The sequence below is a fragment of the Podarcis cretensis genome (assembly GCF_951804945.1).
Source record: "Podarcis cretensis genome assembly, chromosome: 2".
Classification (NCBI taxonomy): Eukaryota; Metazoa; Chordata; class Lepidosauria; order Squamata; family Lacertidae; genus Podarcis; species Podarcis cretensis.
The window spans coordinates 116,895,677-116,920,598 of NC_137171.1; the positions used below are offsets into that span (position 1 = coordinate 116,895,677).

Here is a 24,922-nt window from a genome sequence, read left to right on the forward strand (position 1 = left end):
TAGGTGGGTTTGTTGCAGCCTTAATCATATACAAAGATCTGTTGTTTCTTTTCCAACATGCTAGAAGTTGCAGCCAGGATCAGCATTCCCTGTCCACTGAACATGCTCAGTCCTCTCACTGGGTTGTTTTTAAATTTCCTTCCACTGCCTTGGTTCCCGCCCCCCCCCCCAAATATTATTTGTACTTCCATAAACCTTGATGTTTCCCCCAGTCTTCGGATAACTTCACCTCGTCCCTGGGTGGAGTCATTTGGGTGACATAATGATTGTTATTCACAGCCTAAACATCAGAAATAGAAAGCTTAATAATATATTTCAAAAACTGGCCAGTGGTTAAAAAATGTGCGAACTTCCGGAGGCGGCGCGAACGGCAATGGCTGCCCTCTTCTAACTGTGAAGAGGGAGCTCCGCGGAAACGGGTCGTCCGCTACGGCGAAGCGGAGACCCCCGTTGAAAAACCACAGGCAGCTGAAGCCTGTGGCCGTGGGACCTAGCGGGCACCATTAGCGTCCCCCGAAACTTTAAAGGAACCCCGTAAGGGGCTCCGGAAAGTGACGGGGTTGGCGCGGTGCTGAGGGTCGATCGCTCTTTCCGTGGGGTGAAGCCGCGAAGCTGTTGTCGGTGAGCGCTGACCTTTTTCCTGGGATCATCTGGCTAAGAGACAACTACCCGCGAGTAGGTGAAGTTTAAAGAAATTCTGCCTTTTGAAAGAGAAGCCTTAATTTGACACCGAAACGGGAGATGCAACCAGAAAGTCCGTCTTCCGGCTCTGTTTAAAGATTTAAAGCAACGACGTTCAATTTGTTTTTGCTAAGAAACTGTGCCTAAAAAACTGTTATCCGAACATCAGATAGAGAATTTGACTTGAATTTAAGGTGGAAGAGGAAGAATTTGACTTTCCCTCTCCACGTGTGGACTTATAAAAAACATTGAACTCCCGGTAACCGGCTGCCAAACGACTAGGGCTGTCAGGCTGCATGAACTGTCATATTGCAACTCACGCTTTTTGGAGACATTGTACCTTTTTATGTGCAACTCTGCAAAGTAAGGGATCTGTAAGGTTTTCTGGAGATTTGCAACTGTTACAAATCTGAAGGGACACTTTGTGATTTGGGAAAGGACTTTATATCTTATAAGACTTTATAAACTGTGTCTCTCCAAGGGAAACATTGTGTCCCTCTAGTGGAAAACTGAAGCTGTGCAACTGCTGGGTTTTTTTTCCATTTCTTGGACTTGGGATTTCCATGGGAACTGCAAACCATGAGACCGACCTTGGCGCATAGACAGCTGTGGGATGAGTGGGAGTGGGAGGACAAGATCAAGCAAAGCCAAAACACAACAAACTACCATAACTTCACAGCTGCGCAGATCATCTGTTCCCACTGTTCCTGTGACAAGAGAGGAAGATTTAGAACAAATTAGGCCTGAAGGAATGGCCACAGGAGGGGACTCTACCTCTGTGCTAGATAAAATTTTCAAAAAATTGGATGGCCTAAGTAAACAAGTGGCTGATCAATCATCTAAAATTGACCAAAATACAGCCAGTGTTAACAATTTGACTCAACAAGTTAGTTTAAATGCACAAGCCATTGGGAAACTGCTGGAGGCCACTACATTAAATCGTAAAACAGCTGAGGAGGCCAAACAGAAAGCAGAGGCAGTACAAGAGGAAATCAAACCTATGCGTAAACAGATTGGCGAACATCAGGCATATCTGTCTATGTTAGAACTGAAAAGTAAAGAAAATAACTTAAGACTGAGGTCGGTTCCAGAACTTGAAAAGGAAGATTTAATTGAATACTTGACAAAAGAGTTTGCAGAATTTTGGCCTTTGGAAGAGGACAAAGATTTTAAAATTATAAGTGCATTCAGACTTGGAAAGGGAGGGAGGAAGGTCAGGTCAAGAGATTGCCTGATCTCCCTCAGAACGAAGGAAGAAAGAGACAAGATACGAGTGCACATTTCCAAAAGACTCTTGAGATTCAGGACTTTAGAGTGGAAATTTACAAGGACATTCTGAAACACCTTCTGGAGCTTAGATCTAACTACGGAGACTTGGTGAAACTACTGAGAAGCAATAGAATCATCTTCAGATGGGAGTTCCCCCAGGGACTATCTTTTAATTTTAGAGGGAAAAAAGTTAAAATCAGAACAGTTGAAGACAAGGGAAAATTTCTGAGTGATTACGGAGAAGACCTTCAGAAAGAGATTGAAAAAGAACTAGGAGCCCCAGGATCTGGACCATTAAGTTCACTACTTACACCCTTGGGTCTTGACGAGCCGGAGAAAGTGATACCACCGTCAAAGGGAGAAGAACTTTTGGGAGCCGTAGGAGGAAAATAGACTTATCTCAACATGTCTCTGCAACTATTAAGTTGGAACATTCATGGTTGTAACTCCCCTGAGAAGAGGAGGAAGATCTTTCATATATTAAAAAAGGAACAATTAGACTTAATTTGCCTACAGGAAACGCATGTGATTAGGCTTTACAGGAAAGTTTTAATTAACAAAAGATTAGGTCAAGAATTTATCTCATCGAATAAAGTAAAGAAGAGAGGAGTTGTTATTTATGCAAAAGAAAGCCTATCACCAAAATTCCTTTTTAAAGATGAACAAGGAAGAATTGGGGCAATTGAAATTCAAATACAAGGAGAAAAATTCTTGATTTTAGGAATTTATGCACCAAATGAGGGGAAGTCAGAATTTTACAAAAAGTTGCATGAGACAATGTCGGACTACATGGATTATAACAACATCATTATGATGGGTGATATGAATGGGGTGGTATCTACAAATATGGATAAAGCACAAAGACAAAACATAACAAAAGATGGCAGGCTACCTAAAACCTTTTTTGATCTAACTGACAATATGGACTTGATTGACATCTGGAGAACAAAAAATCCCCTAGGGAGAGAAGGGACATTCTTCTCTGAAGCCAAAATGACCTGGACTAGGATTGGCCAAATATGGATAACTAGAGGACTGGCACCAAAGACTAGAAAGGTGGAAATCTGCCCCCAAACCTGCTCCGACCATAATGCCGTGAAGATGGAAATGAAACTAACATTAACTGGTTCCTTCAGATGGAAGATGAATGACGCCTTACTAAGAGATCAAGAGATTGTTAAGAAGGCCCAAAAGACTTTGAGAGACTACTTTGAAGTGAATTTGATAACTACAGTTGAAAAAAGAGTAATCTGGGATGCAAGTAAAGCAGTCATGAGGGGGTTTCTGATACAACAGAATGCAATAAAAAAGAGAACCCAAAATGAGAAAAAAGATAAAATTTTGGAGAAAATAAAAGAAGGAGAGAAAAAATTAAGATCGAAACCAAAGTCACAGGAGATTCTGAGAGAAATTAAATTATATCAAGTACAATATTTGAAACTGATAAATCAGGAAATTGATTGGAAAATTAAACAAATGAGACAAAAGACTTTTGAATCAGCCAATAAATGTGGAAAACTGCTAGCGTGGCAGTTGAAAAAAAGACAGAAGCTGAATACGGTTACAAATCTTGAGGTTGAAGGGAGAAACATTCAGAATCCTGTGGAGATTAGCAAGTGCTTCCAGAGATACTTTAAACAACTCTATACCCAGGGGCCACAGAATGAGACTGAGATAGACCAATTTTTAAGAACTAATGGATTACAAAAAATATCTCAAGAAAACAAGACAATATTGAACTATAAAATAACAGAACAGGAGATTGAAGGTGCCATTCAAAACATGCAATTAGGCAAGTCTCCAGGACCGGACGGATTAACCTCCAAGTATTATAAGACTTTGAAAGACTATTTAATCCAACCATTAAAGGAGGTGTGCAACGAGATTCTGGAGGGGGAAAAGGCGCCGGAGTCGTGGAAAGAAGCTTTCATCACACTAATACCAAAATCTGAATCTGAAAAGACACAACTCAAGAACTACCATCCCATATCCCTTTTAAATGTGGATTACAAAATTTTTGCAGATATTTTAGCCAATAGATTAAAAAGAGTTTTAAATGAAGTGATACATAAAGATCAGGCAGGCTTTCTCCCAGGCAGACATCTTTCTGATAATACAAGGAACATAACTTGACATTTTGGAGTTACTGCAAACGAACATTAACACAAAAGCAGTTTTAATCTTTATTGACGCGGAGAAGGCCTTTGATAATATTTCTTGGAACTTTATGAAGAAAAATCTTAAGGGAATGGGAGTGGGACGGGGGTTTGAGAATGGTATAGAAGCAATTTATTCAGAACAAAAAGCAAAGTTGATAGTTAATAATGTGGTGTCAGAAGAGTTTAGAATAGAAAAAGGAACATGACAGGGCTGCCCTATCTCTCCATTGCTATTTATTTTGGTCCTGGAGGTGCTCTTGAACATGATTAGAAGGGACCGGCTGATTCAGGGAATTAGGGTCGGAGCTAAACAATATAAACTTAAGGCTTTTGCAGATGACTTGGTTTTGACATTACAGGAGCCAGAATCCAGTACGAAAAGGGTATTAGAATTGATTCAAGAATTTGGTCATGTGGCAGGATTTAAACTGAACAAGCAAAAAACTAAGGTTTTAGAGAAAAATTTGACAACAATGGAAAAAGAAAGGTTTCAGAAGGAGACAGACTTAAATGTGGTTAAGAAAGTGAAATACCTAGGGATTAACATGACGGCTAAAAATGTGAATTTATTTAAAGATAACTATGAGAAATGCTGGTCAGAAGTCAAAAAAGATCTAGAAATTTGGTCAAAATTGAAGCTTTCCTTGTTGGGTCGAATTGCAGCCATAAAGATGAATGTATTGCCAAAAATGCTGTTTTTGTTTCAAACTTTACAGATTGTGGACAAGATGGACTGTTTCAAGAGGTGGCAAAGAGATATTTCCAAATTTGTCTGGCAGGGCAAAAAGCCCAGAATAAAATTTAAAATATTGACTGATGCTAAAGAAAGAGGGGGGTTTGCCCTGCCAGACATGAAGCTGTATTATGAATCAGCAGCATTTTGCTGGTTGAAAGATTGGCTACTTCTTGAGAACACTGACATTTTGGACTTGGAAGGGTTCAACAATACTTTTGGGTGGCATGCATATTTGTGGTACGACAAGGTAAAAGCTAACAGAGCATTCAAAAACCATATTCTCAGGAAAGCTGTGTTTAATGTCTGGACAAGATATAAAGACTTATTGGAAAACAAGACCCCAAGGTGGCTATCACCTATGGAGGCTAAGGCTCTGAAAAAACTCAATATGGAGGCCAAGTGGCCGAAATATTGGGAGATAACTAGAACAAGATCGAAACGCATTGAGATTGCAGAGTTTTGAGAAATTAAAAGATAAAGTGCGAGATTGGTTACATTATCATCAAATTAGAGAGGCCTTTAACTTGGATAAAAAAATTGGCTTCCAGGTGGAAAAATCGAAATTAGAAACAGAATTCTTAGAACCTAAAACTAAGATACTTTCGAGAATGTACAACTTGCTGTTAAAATGGAATACTCAGGATGAAACAGTCAAATCAGCTATGATTAAATGGGCACAGGACATTGGTCATAATATTATGTTTGCTGACTGGGAAGAGTTGTGGACCACTGATATGAAGTTTATGGCATGAGATGCCTTAAGAGAAATTATTATGAAAATGATCTATAGGTGGTACATGACCCCAGTCAAGCTTGCAAAAATTTATCACCTGCCTGATAACAAATGCTGGAAATGTAAAAAAACTGAGGGAACATTCTTTCACCTCTGGTGGACATGCCCAAAGGTTAAGGCCTTCTGGGAAATGATATATAATGAACTAAAAAAGGTATTTAAACATACCTTCCCTAAGAAACCAGAGGCCTTCCTTTTGGGCATTGTCGGCCAATTGGTGTCAAAGAAAGATAGAACACTTTTTATGCATGCAACAACTGCAGCAAGAATACTCATCGCAAAGTATTGGAAGACACAAGATTTGCCCACCTTGGAAGAATGGCAGATGCAAGTGATCGACTACATGGAATTGGCAGAAATGACTGGCAGAATCCGAGACCGGGGAGAAGAGTCGGTGGAAGAGGACTGGAAGAAGTTCAAAGAATATCTCCAAAAACATTCTAAAATGTTTGAATGTTAAAATGATGTTGGATATAAAGATAATATGGCATCAGTGACATGGTAAAAAGAAATATGTAAAAATGATTTGAGAAAAAAGGGGTAAGATCAGAGTATTATTATGTCGAGACTAAACAAATGATACAAGGGATTAAGTTATAAAGAACATGTGATAAATGGTTTTAAAAGGTAAAGAAACCAAAGGCATAATAGGTTGAAATCTATAATAGGGTATAAGATTGGAAAGAGGGTAGGAAATTGCTTAATTTGATTGTGTAAAGGGGAACACAGAAAAGGGAGATGTGAGGAAGTCAGGAAAGAGGGTTTTAAAGATAGTAAGTGAGGAATAATTTTTTCTCTGTTTTTTGTCTTTTTTGTCATTTTTGGTTCGTGTTATTTTTGATTGTCTCTTTTTTTCTCTTTCTTTTTGATTGTGATATTTGTTTTATTATGTAAAACCTTAATAAATATTTATATATAAAAAAAATAAAAAAAATAAAAAATGTGCTTTTGTTTTCATTCTTGGGTTTTATTTTACTTTGTGTTTATTTCTTTTCCAGGAGGGTGGCGTAAAAATGGAAGAGCAGAGACCCAGGAGACCCATTCAAAGGGAGAGACTGGAGTGCAAAGGAAATAAACCTCCTGCCGGCCAAGTTGGGACCATCAGGGATCTTCTGCCTTGGGAAGATTTATGTCAAATTAAGCAGGAGCCAGAGGAGGGGCAGCCGCAGCACCACTGGGATGCCCAAAAGCAGGATTGCCTGAAGACGATGCAGCCGCCTCGTTCAGGGTGGGAAACCCCACAGGCTCCCAGTCCTCCCCACTCCGGGGATGGTGTCCTCTCCTTCAGGGGAGCTGCAGATGCCAGTCGGAGGCCCAGTGGGAGAGCAGGGGGAGCAGACCAGACCCTGCTCCCAGACACTGAGGGACTTCTTGGAAAGGTAAGTGCCCTCCTCTCACCTGGGTTTCCAGCACCTAGAGGTCACAGGTCCACTGCCTCTAGACATTGAGGTTCTGTTTAGCTATGGTGGTGAATATTTTTTCTTCTCCATGCAATGGCCACCCATGTATTCAGAGCAGTCCTTTGTAGGGGTCTACTCTCAGGCCACTAATGTGCATACCATGCCAGCCTTAGGAAGGGAGGTGGGACAGGCAGGTGAAAGGAATTGGCAAAGGTGTTTGAAAATGGGTGGGGGATCTTGGGAAGGGGGTGCACAATTGGGGCTTCTCCAGGGGCAGCAGAATGTCTTGGGCAGGAGAATCCCTGCAGGGGCTCTCAGACTCCCTTGGCTTCTTCTTCTTCCCTCCCTCCCAGGAAGCTGCAACTTGCTCTCACCTGGGTTTCCAGCACCTGGAGGTCACAGGTCCACTGCCTCTAGACATTGAGGTACTGTTTAGCTATGGTGGTGAATATTCTTTCTTCTCCATGCAAGGGCCACCCATATATTCAAAGCAGTCCTTTGCAGATTAACTCTTAAGTTCTATGGGGTCTACTCTCAGGCCACAAATGTGCATACCATGCCAGCCTTAGGAAGGGAGGTGGGACAGGCAGGTGAAAGGAATTGGCAAAGGTGTTTGAAAATGGGTGGGGGATCTTGGGAAGGGGGTGCCCAATTGGGGCTTCTCCAGGGGCAGCAGAATGTCTTGGGCAGGAGAATCCCTGCAGGGGCTCTCAGACTCCCTTGGCTTCTTCGTCTTCCCTCCCTCCCAGGAAGCTGCAACTTGCTCTGGATTCTGCGCTCCTCAGGAAGCTGAACCTGCAAACCTAGCTGAGACTGAACCTGCAACCCTGGCCAGGATGGAGGGAGGAAGATGGACGGGTGACCTGGTCAGGCTCTCTCCCGCATCCCTCCCCACAACCTCTGAGCATTCCCTCCCAGGACCCTTGGAGAAATCTGGTGAGTTCCAGGGGAGAGGAGATGGGGACAGGGATAGATGGATGGTGGAGGGAGAAAGAGGAAAAGATGGAGAGGAGACAAATGGAAGGAAGTTCCTGACAGGAAGAAGGAAGGGGTGAGGCCTTCTCCGAAGCAGCTCTTTGTTTCATGAATCCTTTTCCTAAAGTAGTGGGGGCAGATTTTCTTCCTCCAGGCTTTGAAATCTTAGGTGTTATTTCCACGGCAGGAATAATTGATGGTAATGATGTTGCACACCAATCCTGAAAAATCGGTGAAGTGGGATGGAAATGTTTCCCATAATTATTTATAATTAATGTACATAAATTGTTTCTATTACTCTTATTTGTTATAGACAGGGTCAGAATCATACATTCCACCAGCATCAAAACACAATAGATTCATGCACTTCCCCAGTTTGGTGGACTTAAGGGACAAAGGACCCATTATCATGATACACAATTTCTGGGGCTGGAGGCTCTACACTTAGGATTGGGCATATAAAGTCCCAGAGCATCTGGTATTATAAGCAAATTGTGTAAACTTGCCAATCTTACAGACTGGGGTTGTTTGTGAGAGTGAGTGAGTGGGATAATAATTTTAGCGCCCCTGTGTAATGGCTTGGTTCTCCCGCACAGACGTGAGACAACACCAGTAGTAATTATCTCAAACTCACAAATCACTGTGGAGCTCAGTCTTCGGCCTGTTCATCCCAGCTTGCAGTTGCCGAACCCTCCAGCAAAGAAGCCCCCACTTTTGCTTTCTTTTCCCCTCTTCTCGCAGATTCTCTCGAGCCTACGATTTTTTGGACAGGCTATTTTGGGGGCTCTGTGTCAGAGCTCAAACTGGAGATAACAGTCTGTGCCCCCCCGTCACCCCCTCTTCCTGCTCCTCGTTCTTTGCTCCTGCTGCAGCTTGGCTGCTCCTCCCCTGCTTCACATTCCAACCGAATCCCATCTCTTGCGCTCTCAGGCTCTGTCAGCGGAGCCACGAGAGGCTTGAGATTCACGGAGCTGACACCCTGTAATTTTGTCCGTCCCTAAGCTTCCATGGAGATACTGTGGTACAACCTTGGTGCAAATTTCAAAATAAGTACACAAAGCCAACAAAGAGACTCAGAAGTTTATAGTGGCACCAGCTTTCCTGGTCAAGAGTCCACTTTGTCAGACTGCAGCCCACAAAAGCTTAGGCCATAATACATTTATCTGCCTTTAAGGGCTGCAAAAGATGAATCAACAGAAGCGTAGTTCATCTATGGAATCCATCCTACAGGAGACAGTGAGAGCCAGCAACTTGGATAGCTTGAAAAAAAGGATAAGACTGACGTCTCTGCTCTGCCCTCGCGGTCCTAGGCAATAACGCTTCTTAATACTAAGGAGACACTGTTACTCGAGCCTGAGATCATTCACTTGAGAAATAAAAATAGAGATGTGTCTAATAAACCAGTTCCAGCATAGATCTGTATTATAAAACGATGCTGTCTTATTAAGTTTGAAAAGAGTGATCATGTTTTGCTCTTGCCACTGTCTCAGCAGCTTTGCAAAAAATTTGGAACCTAGAGAGGACAGTGGAGAATGAAGATGTTACAACGAGAGAAGGTGCAGATTGGGATTGACATCTGTTCAGTTCCCTTTTTGTCTTTCTTGAAAGTCTAACAGGCTTCTCTTTCCTCCCAGACTTCCAAACAGGTGAGAAAGATGAAAGTCAGAATTCTATGGAGCCACCTGTGAATTTATGGGGGGAAACAAAAAAATTGAGGATACAACAACAAACTCACAAAGGAGATAAACGATTTGAATGTTTTGAATGTGGAAAGAGCTTCAGTGAAAGTGGAAAACTTAGAAGACACCAACGAACTCACACGGGGGAGAAACCATTTAAATGTACTGTATATGAAAAGAGCTTCAGTCTTAGTGAAACACTTAGAAGACATCAACGAACTCACACAGGGGAGAAACCATATAAATGTATTGAATGTGGAAAGAGTTTCAGCAAAAGTGGAGCACTTAAAGTACACCGACGAATTCATACAGGGGAGAAACCATTTAAATGTTATGAATGTGGAAAGAGCTTCAATGATAGTGGATCACTTAGAATACACCAACGAACTCACACAGGGGAAAAACCATATAAATGTATTGAATGTGGAAAGAGCTACAGTCATAATGGATACCTTAGAATACATCAACGAACTCACACGGGGGAGAAACCATTTAAATGTATTGAATGTGGAAAGAGCTTCAGTCGAAGTGGGGCACTTAGAAGACATCAACGAACTCACACAGGGGAGAAACCAATTAAATGTATTGAATGTGGAAAGAGTTTCAGCAAAAGTGAAGCACTTAGAGTACACCGACAAATTCATACAGGGGAGAAACCATTTAAATGTATTGAATGTGGAAAGAGTTTCAGTGATAGTGGATCACTTAGAAGACACAAGCGAACTCACACGGGGGAGAAACCATTTAAATGTATGGAATGTGGAAAGAGTTTCAGTGATAGTGGATCACTTAGAAGACACGAACGAACTCACACAGGGGAAAAACCATATAAATGTATTGAATGTGGAAAGAGCTACTGCCAAAATGGATACCTTAGAATACATCAACGAACTCACATGGAGGAGAAACCATTTAAATGTATTGAATGTGGAAAGAGCTTCAGTCGAAGTGGGGCACTTAGAAGACATCAACGAACTCACACAGGGGAGAAACCAATTAAATGTATTGAATGTGGAAAGAGTTTCAGCAAAAGTGAAGCACTTAGAGTACACCGACGAATTCATACAGGGGAGAAACCATTTAAATGTATTGAATGTGGAAAGAGTTTCAGTGATAGTGGATCACTTAGAAGACACCAGCGAACTCACACGGGGGAAAAACCATTTCAATGTATGGAATGTGGAAAGAGTTTCAGTGATAGTGGATCACTTAGAAGACACGAACAAACTCACACGGGGGAGAAACCATTTGAATGTTTGGATTGTGGAAAGAGCTTCAGTCGAAATGGATATCTTAGAATACACCAACGAACTCACACGGGGGAGAAACCATTTGAATGTTTGGATTGTGGAAAGAGCTTCAGTCGAAATGGATATCTTAGAATACACCAACGAACTCACACGGGGGAGAAACCATTTAAATGTATGGAATGTGGAAAGAGTTTCAGTGCTGGTGGATCACTTAGAATACACCAACGAACTCACACGGGGGAAAAACCATATAAATGTATTGAATGTGGAAAGAGCTACAGTCAAAATGGACACCTTAGAATACATCAACGAACTCACACAGGGGAGAAACCACAGATACTTTAATAAACCGCATAGGTGTTTTTTTACCTTTCCTTCTATGCTTCCTTGCAATACTGATAAAATCAAACCACCCCAATGCTTTCAGCCCCAGAAGAGGTGCTCCCCTTGATGTCAGGGGAGGGGTCCAAGGGAGCATATGGAGCCCTGCCATTCTTTCTGTCCCTGGCCCCTTCCCCTCCTCTCTCCACCATCCCTGGGCCACTCTTGACTCCACAGCAGGAGACTGGATCTGTCTGTAATGGTGAGATGTCCTGGCCGGTTGAAGGACCACTTCCTGTTTTCTGCTGCTCTATCCTGCCTTCTCATGGAAGCTGGAGTCATGAAGCAGGCGAAGACTGAGCACACCTAATGGTGGCGCAGCGGGTGGGTGGGATTCTGCTTAACCTTTCCCCGTCTGCTCCTTTTCTGGATCCAAATCCCCCCACAAAAAGGGGCAGTGTGGGGGCGCAATCAGTGTTATGAAGCTGCACTGAAAATCATTGCTTTGTGACCGTAAGAGACCCTTCCCAAAAAAAGAAGCATCAAGAGAATTTAAGCTACAGAATTTAAAACAAACAGATAATTACAAAAAAAAGAAAGCAGTCTGGTGCCACATTGCGTAGGAGTTACTTTAGCACGCTCTTCCTGGGGCTGCCTTTGAAAAGAGCTCAGAAACTTCAATGGCTGAAAGAGCTGCAGACACTTTGCTGACCAGGGCTGGTTATAGGCAGCATAGGACTCCCATATGAGAACAGCTCCGTCTGCCTAATTGTCTGTTTCAATCAATGTGTCCACAAGAAGAGGAAGATCGATTTGGAGTGCCGCATTTTCAAAAAAGATGGACACACGACAAATTCTTTGTGGAGCTGAAAGGCATGCCCGTGTGCCTCATTTGTGGTGAGGCCCTCTCCGTCCTGAAGAAGGCCCACCTGCAGAGGCACTACAGGACAAAGCACATCCAGTACAAGGGAGTTCCAAGGGCAGCTGCGCCTGGAGAAGGTGAAGGCGCTGAAAACAGACCTGTTGGGTAACCTGTGGCCCCTCCAGATGATGTCAAATTGCAACTCACGTCTTCTTCAAATTGCAACTCACATCCTCAAAATAGTTCAGCCTCCACCACCTTTACTGCAGTCAACTGAAGGCAACCAACTGTGCCCTGGGCCCCTCGATCTTTCTCACTGCCAATGAAAACTAATAAATGAATAGGAAGAGAACCTAGCCATGTCACACTGACACAAACACCTTGCATATGAACTTCGTAAAATAATGAAAGTGTACTACCCCTCCCCCGCTCGCTCTCCCCACCTCTCAATTCCCCAGCCTTACACTGTATACAACATTAAAGTCTGTCTGTCTGTGAATTTTTATGATATCCAAAGTAAGAGAGTAGCTTATAGCTAGGAAGCCAAAAAGGTATTCTAGTTGATAGTTCCTTTTTACAGACTATAGAGTGGCCAGACTCTTGCTATTCAAAAGAACTTTACTTTCATAATCATATAACTGAGAAGAATAGAAGAGGCGTCTGTAACCTGAAGTGTATGTAACCCGAGGTACCACTGTACAATCTTCTGCTGATTCAAACGCGCATGTTCTCACTTGAAATCTCTTATAGTTTCTTATGAAACATTTTTCTTTCACATCAGCAGTATTGTCTCTATTCCTGCACAGGTTTCTGCTTGTTAACATTTAGTGGCCGCAAGGACCACATAACACCGGTCCTGAGAGATCTGCATTGGCTCCCAGTATGTTTCCGAGTACAGTTCAAAGTGTTGGTGCTGACCTTTAAAGCCTTAAATGGCCTCGGTCCTGTATACCTGAAGGAGCATCTCCACCCCCATCGTTCAGCCCAGACACTGAGATCCAGCGCCAAGGGCCTTCTGGCAGTTCCCTCATTGCGAGAAGTGAGGTTACAGGGAACCAGACAGAGGGCCTTCTCGGTAGTGGCCCCCAACCTGTGAAACACCCTCCCTTCAGATGTGAAGGAAATAAGCAGCTATCCTATCTTTAAAAGACATCTGAAGCTAGCCCTGTTTAGGGAAGTTTTTAATATTTAATGCTGTACTGTTTTTAACACTTGATTGGGAGCCACCCAGAGTGGCTGGGGAAACTCACTAACAAACTACAGTTACAGTTGCTCCAAGATAATTCGATGGAGCCTCTTCTCAGTTCATTGTCTTCTGGATCAGTGCCTTAATCCTTTGTAGATTCTGTATATCACAAAATAGTCATTGAGGTGTCCCCAGATGTTGTTGTCCAGTTCCCATCAGCTTCAGCCAGCAGGGATGACAGTCAAGGATGATAGAAACTCTAATCTGGACCCCACCACCTGGACTCTGCTGCCCTATATCCTTCCCATTGAAAGAAATGTGAGAATAAATTTTGGACGCTATAGATTTATCCTGATCTGGTGCATGCAATGTCTTTTGTTTTGCAGCTGTGTGATTTGTGCTCATTTGGAATTGTGGTGGCCATTGGCTATAAACAATAAAATTTATAGATATGGTAGATTGAACTGCAAAAATAAGTAATAAAATAATAAAAGGATTTTATTTTTTTGGTCCTCATTCCAAAATGGTGTGTGTGTGTGTGTGTCTTCTGGTGTTTTTGGTTATATTGGGGGTGGGGTGGGGGGTGGAGAAGTATAAGGCCAAAACCTCTCCCCTGCTCTGCTAAAACGATGCAGGAGACCAAAGGCAGTGAAAGAAAAAGCAGGGAAAGAGAAACCCTCCAAGTGCCACTGTTTAGAATTAGAGAAGCCGTCCTGGTTTCAGATTTGATCCCAGAATATTCCGCTTTTCCTTAGGGTGTCCCTATTTTCATTGAAGAAATGTTGGAGGGAATGGAGTTATCCAACCGCCGGCCCTCTGAAGGCAATCCTCTATAGGAACATTTTTTAATGTTTTATTATGTTTTTTATATGTTGGAAACTGCCCAGAGTGGCTGGGGCAGCATAATAAGATGTGCGGTGTATAAATAGGAAAATTATATTTATGGAAAGGGATGTTCCTATTTTCATCAGAGAAATGCTGGAGGGTTTGGAAAGGTCAGTTGCTGGAGCTAAGTGATTGCATGATCCCAACCAGCAGAGCTGGGAACTGGACTGTCTCCTCCAGCTACACATTCGGGCTGCAGGCATAGCGGTCAACCTTCCCTTTTTTTGTGGGAAATTCCCTTATTCCAGTGCCATTTCCCGCTACTATCCCGGATTGTTAGATATCCTGTAGACTGTACCCGGGAGAGGTGGGTCTGTCCATCCCTTATTTTCCAGTCTGCTGATCCCTTATTTTCAAATCTGAAAGTTGACAGCTATGGCTGCAGGGTGGCATCGTCCCAGCTTTCTGAAAATATTTACTGATGAGGATTGCACATCAGATTGTGAATGATTGCACATCAGATCACAAGGAGACTTATTTGTGCAACATTCTGGATATCCGAGAAGATGCCAGGTAGATTCCAATGATAGAATAAATTCTGAGGGACAGCGCAAGGGGGCGCATCCAGCCTCGCAGCCCCCCAGGGCCCAACCCACAGCCAGCGAGCTCCGATGCCCAGAGAGGCAGGAAAGGGGGCCAGCCAGGGGGACTCGAGAGCGGCTGCACTTTCCTGTCCCCCGCCGAGGAGAGCGGAGGAGCAGCGGCCCCGTGGCCTGGCGAGTTTCCCCGGAGAGGAGCCGGATTCCGCTGCAGGGACGGAGCGAGGAGTCCGAGGTGCAGGAGGCGGAGAGCAGGTGGGCCTGGCAGGATCAGGCCCCGAGCGGAGTCAGAGGCTGCAGGGCGCCCCCCCCCCAAGCGGGCAGGAAGGGGAAGGGGCGCAGCTGAGGGGCAGGGCATCTGCAGGAGGGCACAGGGGCAAACATCTCTGGCTCAGGCTGGCACGGACCCTGCCGGAGACCCTGGGGAGCTGCTCCCTTCAGTCCGGAGCTCAAGGGGCAGAATGAGGGCTCCAAGGCAGCTGCTGCTTCCCGGTGGACGATGCATAGAGTCGCTCACGGATCAGCGGCGGAGCTGGGGCTTTTGCCGCCCCTCTCCCTGTCCCTCTGCAGGGAGCCCCGTCCTCTTCCAGGGTCCTCCCCACGGCGGAGAGGGAAGGGGAGGCAGGGGGGGAATGGAAGAGCAGTGCAACAGGGAGGTGTCCCTCTCACTCTCCAGTCCCTCCTGCCCCCCCTTCCTCTGCCAGTGCCATTGATAAACCTATCACCCTCATTTGTGAATTGGTCTGATCGCCTTTGAAAGCTCTCTTTTCTCTTGTAGTAATGATGCCCATCAGATTCATTTAGCAAGGAAATGGCTTCTTTTGCCTTCCTCACATCAAGGTACACTGTGCCTACACATGGAGGTTCTGTTGTTCTGTCAAGGCTAATAAAACATCTAATAGATCTATTTTCTGGAGAACGCATCTGATCTTTTCCAAGCTATCAAAGTTAGTGACCTCTTGTGTCTGCGTGTAAATCAGCGAGAGAGGCTTAAGCCTGTTTTATTAAAGGTTTTATTTCCACCTTAGTAAGGCAGCAGAGTTTTGAGATGAAGGCTGAGGGTTGAAGTGGGTGACAGTTTTGAGAATGCAGAGGAAAGGAGGATTCTTAAGAAGTGTGGCATATGGAAATGAATTAATGATAATAAAAACATTGAAGACAGTATTGTTAAAGACTGAGGAAGGCAAAATTGAAATTAGCTATTCACGTTCAGATTATTACTCATTTCATTTATATACTGCTTCATATTTTTAAGGGAAAAATTCTCAAAGCAATTAAAGGGAAATCTCGTTGCAGTTTGTGTCCATAGGATGTTAAGAACATTAACTCTGTAGATCCAGTTCTCTCCTCCTGATAGTCTCAGATTTGATTGTTCTTTCCTATAGAGCAGGAGGAGCAAAACATTTATGGGCTTAGAGCTGCATTGATTCTGGAGGCCACATTCCAGTGAGCTTTGTGGCTAATGTATGCACATGCATGCGCACACAGAAAAGAGATGCAGACCATAAAGTCACATGCACACACGCCAGAGGTGCTGCACACACTGACCAGACATGCTATCTAGCATACATACAAGTCTTGCAAACACAATCAGCATGTTTAGACCATCCAACCCCAATGCTGGGGTGGGGAAAAATAAGAGCACAAGAAGACTCTGCTGAATTAGCAAGGAAATCTGTGGGAAAAAGACCCTTCAGATTGTTCTTTAGAAATCCTCTTTAAAGAGCAGCCTGAGGGATCATTTATTTCCAGAGCAGGGCTTTTACCCCATTTCAGCACTGTGCTGCCTTGTGGTGAAATTGGAGTTGAAAAGATCTCTCTAAGGGCCCTTTAGGCATCTTTCTCTCCAGGACAGACAGAGATCTTCATCCTATGATCAGATCAGGAGATGGAAACGGCAGGGACTAGCAGGACACACCCTGAGGCTTGGCAAACCATATGCAGCCAATGGACTGCAAGTTAGAATGTCTTCAGTCAAGAGAGTTTGTGACCATCAAATATAAAATATTTTGGAGTGGGTTGCTTGATTTTTTGGTCAATATTCATTTTGTCAGTTTGTTTCTTAGGCTGTGCGGATACAATACATTTAAAGCACGTGGCTTCCCACAGAGAACCACGGGACTTGTAGTTTATTGCTACAGTTCTCAACACCCCTAACAAACTGCAGCTGGCAGGATTTCTTGGGTGAAGCCATGTACTTTAAATGTTAGGTGGGTCTGTTGCAGCCTTAATCATATACAAAGATCTGTTGTTTCTTTTCCAACATGCTAGAAGTTGCAGCCAGGATCAGCATTCCCTCTCCACTGAACATGCTCAGTCCTCTCACTGGGTTGTTTTTAAATTTCCTTCCACTGCCTTGGTTCCCGCCCCCCCCCCCCGCCAATATTATTTGTACTTCCATAAACGTTGATGTCCCTCCCCCCCCCCCCCCCCCGTCTTTGGATAACTTCACCTCGTCCCTGGGTGGAGTCATTTGGGTGACATAATGATTGTTATTCACAGCCTGAACATCAGAAATAGAAAGAGTAATAATATATTTCAAAAACTGGCCAGTGGTTAAAAAATGTGCTTTTGTTTTCATTCTTGGGTTTTATTTTACTTTGTGTTTATTTCTTTTCCAGGAGGGTGGCGTAAAAATGGAAGAGCAGAGACCCAGGAGACCCATTCAAAGGGAGAGACTCGAGTGCAAAGGAAAGAAACCTCCTTCCGGCCAAGTTGGGACCATCAGGGATCTTCTGCCTCGGGCAGATTTATGTCAAATTAAGCAGGAGGCAGAGGAGGGGCAGCCGCAGCACCACTGGGATGCCCAGAAGCAGGATTTCCTGAAGACGATGCAGCCCCCTCGTTCAGGGTGGGAAACCCCACAGGCTCCCAATTTTCCCCACTCCAGGGATGGTGTCCACTCCTTCAGGGGAGCTGCGGATGCCAGTTGGTGGCCCAGTGGGAGAGCAGGGGGAGCAGACCAGACCCTGCTCCCAGAAACTGAGGGGCTTCTGGGAAAGGTAAGTGCCCTCCTCTCACCTGGGTTTCCAGCACCTGGAGGTCACAGGTCCACTGCCTCTCGACATGGAGGTTCTGTTTAGCTATGGTGGTGAATATTCCTCCTCCCTGCACTTTCTCTCTAATCCACTTTAAAAAGGCTTGCTAGACCAAACTTTCTAAATGGGTAGCTTTACAAATTTACCAGCTGTGGTCCTGCACTGGCAGCAAGGCTAACAAACAGGGGAGCTGGGAACGTGCTGGTCCCATATCTCCCTGCATCTGCCTCCTGACCTAATTGTCCCAGCTTACCTCATGATTGGGCCGTCCCTGAGGGTGAACTGTGATGAAACGAGGCACTCTCTTATGAGGCATAACTAACAAACTTTCCATTTTGCCCAAACCAAGAAACTACGGCTGCCAGCTTTGGAATAAGCTGGGATATTAAGCTAACTTCAAACTGTGCTTGGTCAAAACAGGAAACTCTGGCTGATCAGTGGCTTCGTGGTTTGACTGTTCCCACTGTAAAAATAGTAAAAACAGGAAGCCCTGTTGCGTTCAAAGGGGTTGTTTGGACAGAGTCTCTGATCAGCATGCCTAGCAGGACAGGCCCCCAAAATGTAAAGGGACCCCTGACCATTAGGTCCAGTCATCACCGACTCTGGGGTTGAGGCGCTCATCTTGTTTTATTGGCCGAGGGAGCCGGCGTACACATTCCGGGTCATGTGGCCAGCATGACTAAGCCGCTGCTTGCGAACCAGAGCAGCGCACAGAAACGCCGTTTACCTTCCCGCTGGAGCGGTACCTATTTATCTACTTGCACTTTGACGTGCTATCGAACTGCTAGGTTGACAGGAGCAGGGACTGAGCAACGGGAGCTCACCCTGTTGCGGGGATTCGAACCGCCAACCTTCTTATCAGCAAGTCCTAGGCTCTGTGGTTTTACCCACAGCGCCACCCACGTCCTAGGACAGGCTTAGGAAGCAATGATGATGATGATGATGATGATGATGATGATGATTTGCATCCTGCCTATCTGACTGGGTTGCCTCAGCCCATCTGGGTAGCTTCCAACAAAATAAAAACTATCAACAATTTCCTTGTAAAAGGCTGCCTTCGGAAGTCTTCCATTTTGTAGAAATGGCCTTCAGTTTTAAAGAATTGCCCTCTTTAAGGAATCACGTGGTGTAAATATGTATGTTGTCCACTAGGTCCAAACGCAGACAGACTCACACATGGTAGGAGCAAGCAATGCTCTAAAGTGCTTATCTTGCGAACATCTAAGTTGTTTACTCCTGACCAAAGCTCCTGTTTTCCAAAAGGACAGGAGGAGGAAACGGATGGGTTTTAAGGCTCTTTCCATCAGCCGCCTCTCTCCCCTGAGGAACAAGAGCAAAGGGTGTTTGCAGGGCAGGATGACAGAGGAGGAGGCAGCGAGGGCAGAGGGAGCAGTGGGCGGATCCACCGCCTCTCCCAGGGGGTCCAGATGCAAGCAAGGGACTTCCTTCTTCTCCATGCAAGGGCCACCCATGTATTCAGAGCAGTCCTTGGCAGATTAACTCTTAAGTTCCAAGGGATCTACTCTCAGGCCACTAATGTGCATACCATGCCAGCCTTAGGAAGGGAGGTGGGACAGGCAGGTGAAAGGAATTGGCAAAGGTGTTTGAAAATGGGTGGAGGCTCTTGGGAAGGGGGTGCCCAGTTGGGACTTCTCCAGGGGCAGCAGAATGTCTTGGGCAGGAGAATCCCTGCAGGGGCTCTCAGACTCCCTTGGCTTCTTCTTCTTCCCTCCCTCCCAGGAAGCTGCAACTGGCTCTGGATTCTGTGCTCCTCAAGAAGCTGAACCTGCAACCCTGGCCAGGATGGAAGGAGGAAGATGGACTTTTGACTTGGTCAGGCTGTCTCCTGCATCCCTCCCCCCAATCTCTGAGCATTCCCTCCCAGGACCCCTGGAGAAATCTGGTGAGTTCCAGGGGAGAGGAGATGGGGACAGGGATAGATGGATGGTGGAGGGAGAAAGAGGAAAAGATGGAGAGGAGACAAATGGAAGGAAGTTCCTGACAGGAAGAAGGAAGGGGTGATGCCTTCTCAGAAGCAGCTCTTTTTTTTCTTGAATCCTTTTCCTAAAGTAGTGGGGAAAGATTTTCTTCCTCCAGGCTTTGAAATCTTAGCTGTTATTTCCAAGGTGGGAATAATTGATGATAATGATGTTGCACAACAATCCTGAAAAACGGATGAAGGGGAATGGATATGCTTCCCATAATTATTTATGATTAATGTATTTAAATTGTTTCTATTACTCTTATTATTTATAGACAGGGTCAGAATGATACATTCCACCAGCATCAAAACACAATAAATGCATGCACCTCCCCAGTTTGGTGGGCTTAAGGGACAAAGGACTAGTTATCATGATACACAATTCCTGTGGTTGGAGGCTCTACACTTAGGATTGGGCATATAAAGTCCTAGAGCGTCTGGTATTATAAGCAAATTGTGTAAATCTTGGAGACTGGGGTTGTTTGTGAGAGTGAGTGAGTGGGATAATAATTTTTAGCGCCCCTTTGTAATGGCTTGGTTCTCCTGCACTGACGTGAGACAACTCCAGTAGTAATTGTCTCAGGTTTATTGCTCAAACTCATAAATCACTGTGGAGCTCAGTCCTCGGCCTGTTCATCCCAGCTTGCAGTTGCCGAGTCCTCCAGCAAAGAAGCCCCCACTTTCGCTTTCTTTTCCCCTCTTCTCGCAGATTCTCTCGAGCCTACGATTTTTTGGGTAGGCTATTTCGGGGTCTCTGTGTCAGACCTCAAACTGGAGATAACAGTCTGCCCCCCCCCCCCCGTCGGTACCCCCTCTTCCTGCTCCTCGTTCTTTGCTCCTGCTGCATCTTGGCTACTCCTCCCCTGCTTCACATTCCAACCGAATCGCATCTCTTGCGTTCTCAGGCTCTGTCAGCGGAGCCACGAGAGGCTTGAGATTCACAGAGCTGACACCCTGTAATTTTGTCCGTCCCTAAGCTTCCATGGAGATACTGTGGTACAACCTTGGTGCAAATTTCACAATAAGTACACAAAGCCAACAAAGAGACTCAGAGGTTTATAGTGGCACCAGCTTTCCTGGTCAAGAGTCCACTTTCCCAGAATGCTGCCCACAAAAGCTTAGGCCATAATACATTTATCTGCTTATAAGCGCTGCAAAAGATGAATAAACAGAAGCGTAGTTCATCTATGGAATCTATCCTACAGGAGACAGTGATGGCCAGCAACTTGGATAGCTTGAAGAAAAGGATAAGACTGACGTCTCTGCTCTGCCCTCGTGGTCTAGGCAATAATGCTTCTTGATACTAGTTTCTGGAAAGCACCGGAAGGCAGAGAAGACTCTTGTGCTCCAATCCTGCTTGCCGGTTTCCCACAGGCATCTTGTTGGCCTCTGTGAGAAGAGGATGCTGGACTAGGTGGGCCTTTGCCTGATCCAGCAGGCTCTTCTTAGCTTCCAATATATTGCAATATTTTTACAGTTAAATGTACCACTTAAGTTTTACTTATTTCACAATGGAGACACTTACTCGAGCCTGAGATCATTTGTTCACTTCAGAAAGAAAAAAATAGATGTGTCTAATAAGGCAATTCCACCATAGATAAGTATTATAAAACGATGGTGCTTTATTAAGTTTGAAACGAGTGATCATGTGTTGCTCCTGCCATTATCTCATCTGCTTTTCAAAAAATATGGAACCTAGAGAGGATAGTGGAGAATGAAGGTGTTAAAATGAGAGAAGGTGCAGATTGGAATTGACATCTGTTCAGTTCCCTTTTTGTCTTTCTTGAAAGTCTAACAGGTTTTTTTTTCCTCCCAGACTCCCAAACAGGTGAGGAAGATGAAAGTCAGAATTCTATGGAGCCACCTGTCAATTCATTGGGAAGAACAAAGAAACTGAGGATACAAGAACAAACTCAAAAAGGAGAGAAACTATTTGAATGTATGAAGTGTGGAACGAGCTTTAGTCATAGTCAAGCACTTAGAATACACCAACGTACTCACACAGGGGAGAAACCATTTGAATGTATTGAATGTGAAAAGAGCTTCAGTACCACTGGGAAACTTAGAATACACCAACAAACTCACACAGGGGGAAAACCATTTAAATGCATAGAATGTGGAAAGAGCTTCAGTGATAGTGGATCACTTAGAATACACCAACGAACTCACACAGGGGAGAAACCATTTAAATGTATTGAATGTGGAAAGAGCTACAGTCGAAGTGGAGGCCTTAGAATACACCAACGAACTCATACAGGGGAAAAACCATTTAAATGTATGGAATGTGGAAAGAGCTTCAGTGATAGTAGATCACTTAGAATACACCAACGAACTCACACAGGGGAGAAACCATTTAAATGTGTGGATTGTGGAAAGAGCTTCAGTGAAAGTGGAAAACTTCAAATACATCAACGAACTCACACAGGGGAGAAACCATTTGAATGTGTGGATTGTGGAAAGAGCTTCAGTCGAAGTGGGACACTTAGAATACACCAACGAACTCACACAGGGGAGAAACCATATAAATGTGTGGATTGTGTCAAGAGCTTCAGTGATAGTGGATCACTTAGAATACACCTGCGAATTCATACAGGGGAGAAACCATTTAAATGTTTTGAATGTGGAAGGAGCTTCAGTTATAGTGGATCACTTAGAATACACCAACGAACTCACACAGGGGAGAAACCATTTAAATGTATGGAATGTGGAAAGAGCTACAGTCGAAGTGGAGAACTTAGAGTACACCAACGAACTCACACAGGGGAAAAACCATTTAAATGTATGGAATGTGGAAAGAGCTATAGTCAAAGTGGAGAATTTAGAGTACACCAACGAACTCACACAGGGGAAAAACCATTTAAATGTATGGAATGTGGAAAGAGCTTCAGTGAAGGTGGAAAACTTAGAAGACATCAACGAACTCACACAGGGGAGAAACCATTTGAATGTATTGAATGTGGAAAGAGCTTCAGTGAAAGTGGAAAACTTAGAAGACATCAACAAACTCACACAGGGGGAAAATCACAGATACTTTAATAAACCGTATAGGTGTTTTTTACCTTTCCTTCTATGCTTCCTTGCAATACTGACAAAATCAAACCATGCCAATGCTTTCAGCCCCAGAAGAGGAGTTCCCCTTGGTGTCAAAAGAAAGCAGTCTGGTGCCACATTTCGCAGCAGTTACTTTAACACACTCTACCTGGGGCTGCAACATCAACAACTTTTTCCAGGGAGCCTTCTCTTCTCATGAGGTGGCCAAAATATTGAAACCTCAGCTTCAGCATGTTTCCTTCCAGTGAGCACTCAGGGCTGATCTCCTTCAGAATGGATAGGTTTGATCTTCTTGCAGTCCATGGGACTCTCAAGAGTCTCCTCCAGCACCATAATTCAAAAGCATCAATTCTTCGGCGATCAGCCTTCCATAGCTTTTACTTTACGGACCTTTGTTGGCAAGGTGATGTCTCTGCTTTTTAAGATGCTGTCTAGGTTTGTCATTGCTTTTCTCCCAAGAAGCAGGCGCTTTTTAATTTCTTGACTGCTGTCACCATCTGCAGTGATCATGGAGCCCAAGAAAGTAAAATCTCTCACTGCCTCCATTTCTTCCCCTTCTATTTACCAGGAGGTGATGGGACCAGTGGCCACGATCTTTGGTTTTTTGATGTTGAGCTTCAGACCATATTTTGCGGTCTCCTCTTTCACCCTCATTAAGAGGTTAATTCCTCCTCGCTTTCTGCCATCAAGGTTGTGTCATCTGCATATCTCAGGTTGTTGATATTTCTTCCGGCAATCTTAATTCTGGCTTGGGATTCATCCACTCCAGCCTTTCGCATGTTGAATTCCGCATATAAGTTAAATAAGCGGGGAGCAATATACAGCCTTGTTGTACTCTTTCCCAATTTTGAACCAATCAGTTGTTCCATATCTAGTTCTAACTGTAGCTTCTTGTCCCACATATAGATTTCTTATGTTAAGGAAATCAGGGGGCACATCTTTAAAGTTATTAAATGTTACAGATATTATGCCTGAATGTATCCTTTCAACTTGACAGCTCAGGGAAGTTACCGTATTTTTTGCTCTATAAGACTCACTTTTTCCCTCCTAAAAAGTAAGGGAAAATGTGTGTGGGTCTTATGGAGTGAATGCAGGCTGCACAGCTATCACAGAAGCCAGAACAGCAAGAGGTGTTGCTACTTTCACTGCGCAGCGATCCCTCTTGCTGTTCTGGCTTCTGAGATTCAGAATACTTTTTTTCATGTTCTCCTCCTCCAAAAACTAGGTGCATCTTGTGGTCTGGTGCGTCTTAAAGAGCGAAAAATACGGTACCTAGCTTTAAAAATAATATAAAATCAACTCCTTTGCCAGTTTCCTCCATTCCAAAGCTATTTTTCCCTTGAGAAAAGACTCCAGGATGTGTCCAGGGGTGACAATTGCTGAGCTGGGCCAAGAAAAGCCTAATCCCATCACCAAACTTGCCAAGGGGCCAGACATGCAAAGGAAGTTCTATTGTACTTTGGGTGATGGGCCTTCAGAGGCGTTTGCCTATGCTAATCTTATACCTGAGTCTTGCCCTGACATGGGCATGCTTATGCTAATCTTTTATCAAGGACTTGTCTGGACATGTTTGCCAAGGTTAGACTAGTGTAACCCCTGTCTACCCCTCCGCTATTGTGACATGTCAGTGATGTAACAATCATGTAGCAATGATGCTCTACAAACTGTATTCTGGGATATGGTGGGAAAGTTTTAAAAGTCTTTGTCACCCCATGCTTGGGGTCCAAAATTCCTCTTTGAACCTGTTGCGCAATAAACTTTGGTCTACAGTTATTTGCTCCAGTTGGTGGCTGGATTCCTTCCTTTATTCCGCAAGGGACCTGCGGGCTCTTCCCAATGAGCTGGTTTGACTGAACAGCCTCACACCTATATTTTTCCATAACACTCAGGAGACAGATGAGGTGATCAGGCACTCCCGTTTCTTTAAGAACTTGCCATAGTTTGCTGTGGTTGACACAGTCAAAAGGCTTTTGTGTAGTCAGTGAAGCAGAAGTAGATGTTTTTATGGAACTCCCTATCTTTCTCCATAATCCAGCGCATGTTTGTAATTTGGTCTCCGGTTCCTCTGCCCCTTCGAAATCCAGCTTGAACTTCTGGGAGTTCTCAGTCCACATACT

At 44.2% G+C, this 24,922-nt stretch overlaps 3 protein-coding genes across 3 annotated transcripts in view; all 3 read left to right on the forward strand.

Moving 5' to 3' along the window:
* The window catches only part of LOC307206208 (uncharacterized protein), a 44,508-nt gene extending 30,681 nt beyond the window's left edge, over nt 1–13,827 (forward strand). The window contains exons 4-5 of the mRNA XM_079959110.1: nt 10,592–12,851; nt 13,289–13,827. Coding sequence (XP_079815236.1) covers nt 10,592–11,393 — 802 coding nt within the window. The 3' untranslated portion in view covers nt 11,394–12,851; nt 13,289–13,827. The remainder of the gene's footprint in view (nt 1–10,591; nt 12,852–13,288) is intronic.
* A 1,023-nt stretch (nt 13,828–14,850) lies between these two features.
* LOC307208543 (uncharacterized protein) lies at nt 14,851–23,775 on the forward strand. The gene is made up of 4 exons (XM_079963221.1): nt 14,851–14,970; nt 17,357–17,737; nt 19,514–19,676; nt 21,571–23,775. Exons 2-4 carry the CDS (start codon nt 17,372–17,374, stop codon nt 22,788–22,790), a joined length of 1,749 nt encoding a protein of 582 aa, XP_079819347.1. The 5' UTR covers nt 14,851–14,970; nt 17,357–17,371; the 3' UTR covers nt 22,791–23,775.
* The window catches only part of LOC307207269 (uncharacterized protein), a 44,777-nt gene continuing 34,885 nt past the window's right edge, over nt 15,031–24,922 (forward strand). The window contains exon 1 of the mRNA XM_079961087.1: nt 15,031–15,391. The gene's annotated coding sequence lies outside the window, so the exon portion shown is untranslated. The remainder of the gene's footprint in view (nt 15,392–24,922) is intronic.

Coding starts and splice junctions, on each gene's coding strand:
- LOC307208543 (XM_079963221.1), top strand. CDS start 17,372: ATGGAAGAGCAGAGACCCAGGAGACCCATTCAAAGGGAGAGACTCGAG. Junction 17,738..19,513: donor CTGAGGGGCTTCTGGGAAAG/GTAAGTGCCCTC, acceptor CCTCCCTCCCAG/GAAGCTGCAACTGGCTCTGG. Junction 19,677..21,570: donor AGGACCCCTGGAGAAATCTG/GTGAGTTCCAGG, acceptor TTTTCCTCCCAG/ACTCCCAAACAGGTGAGGAA.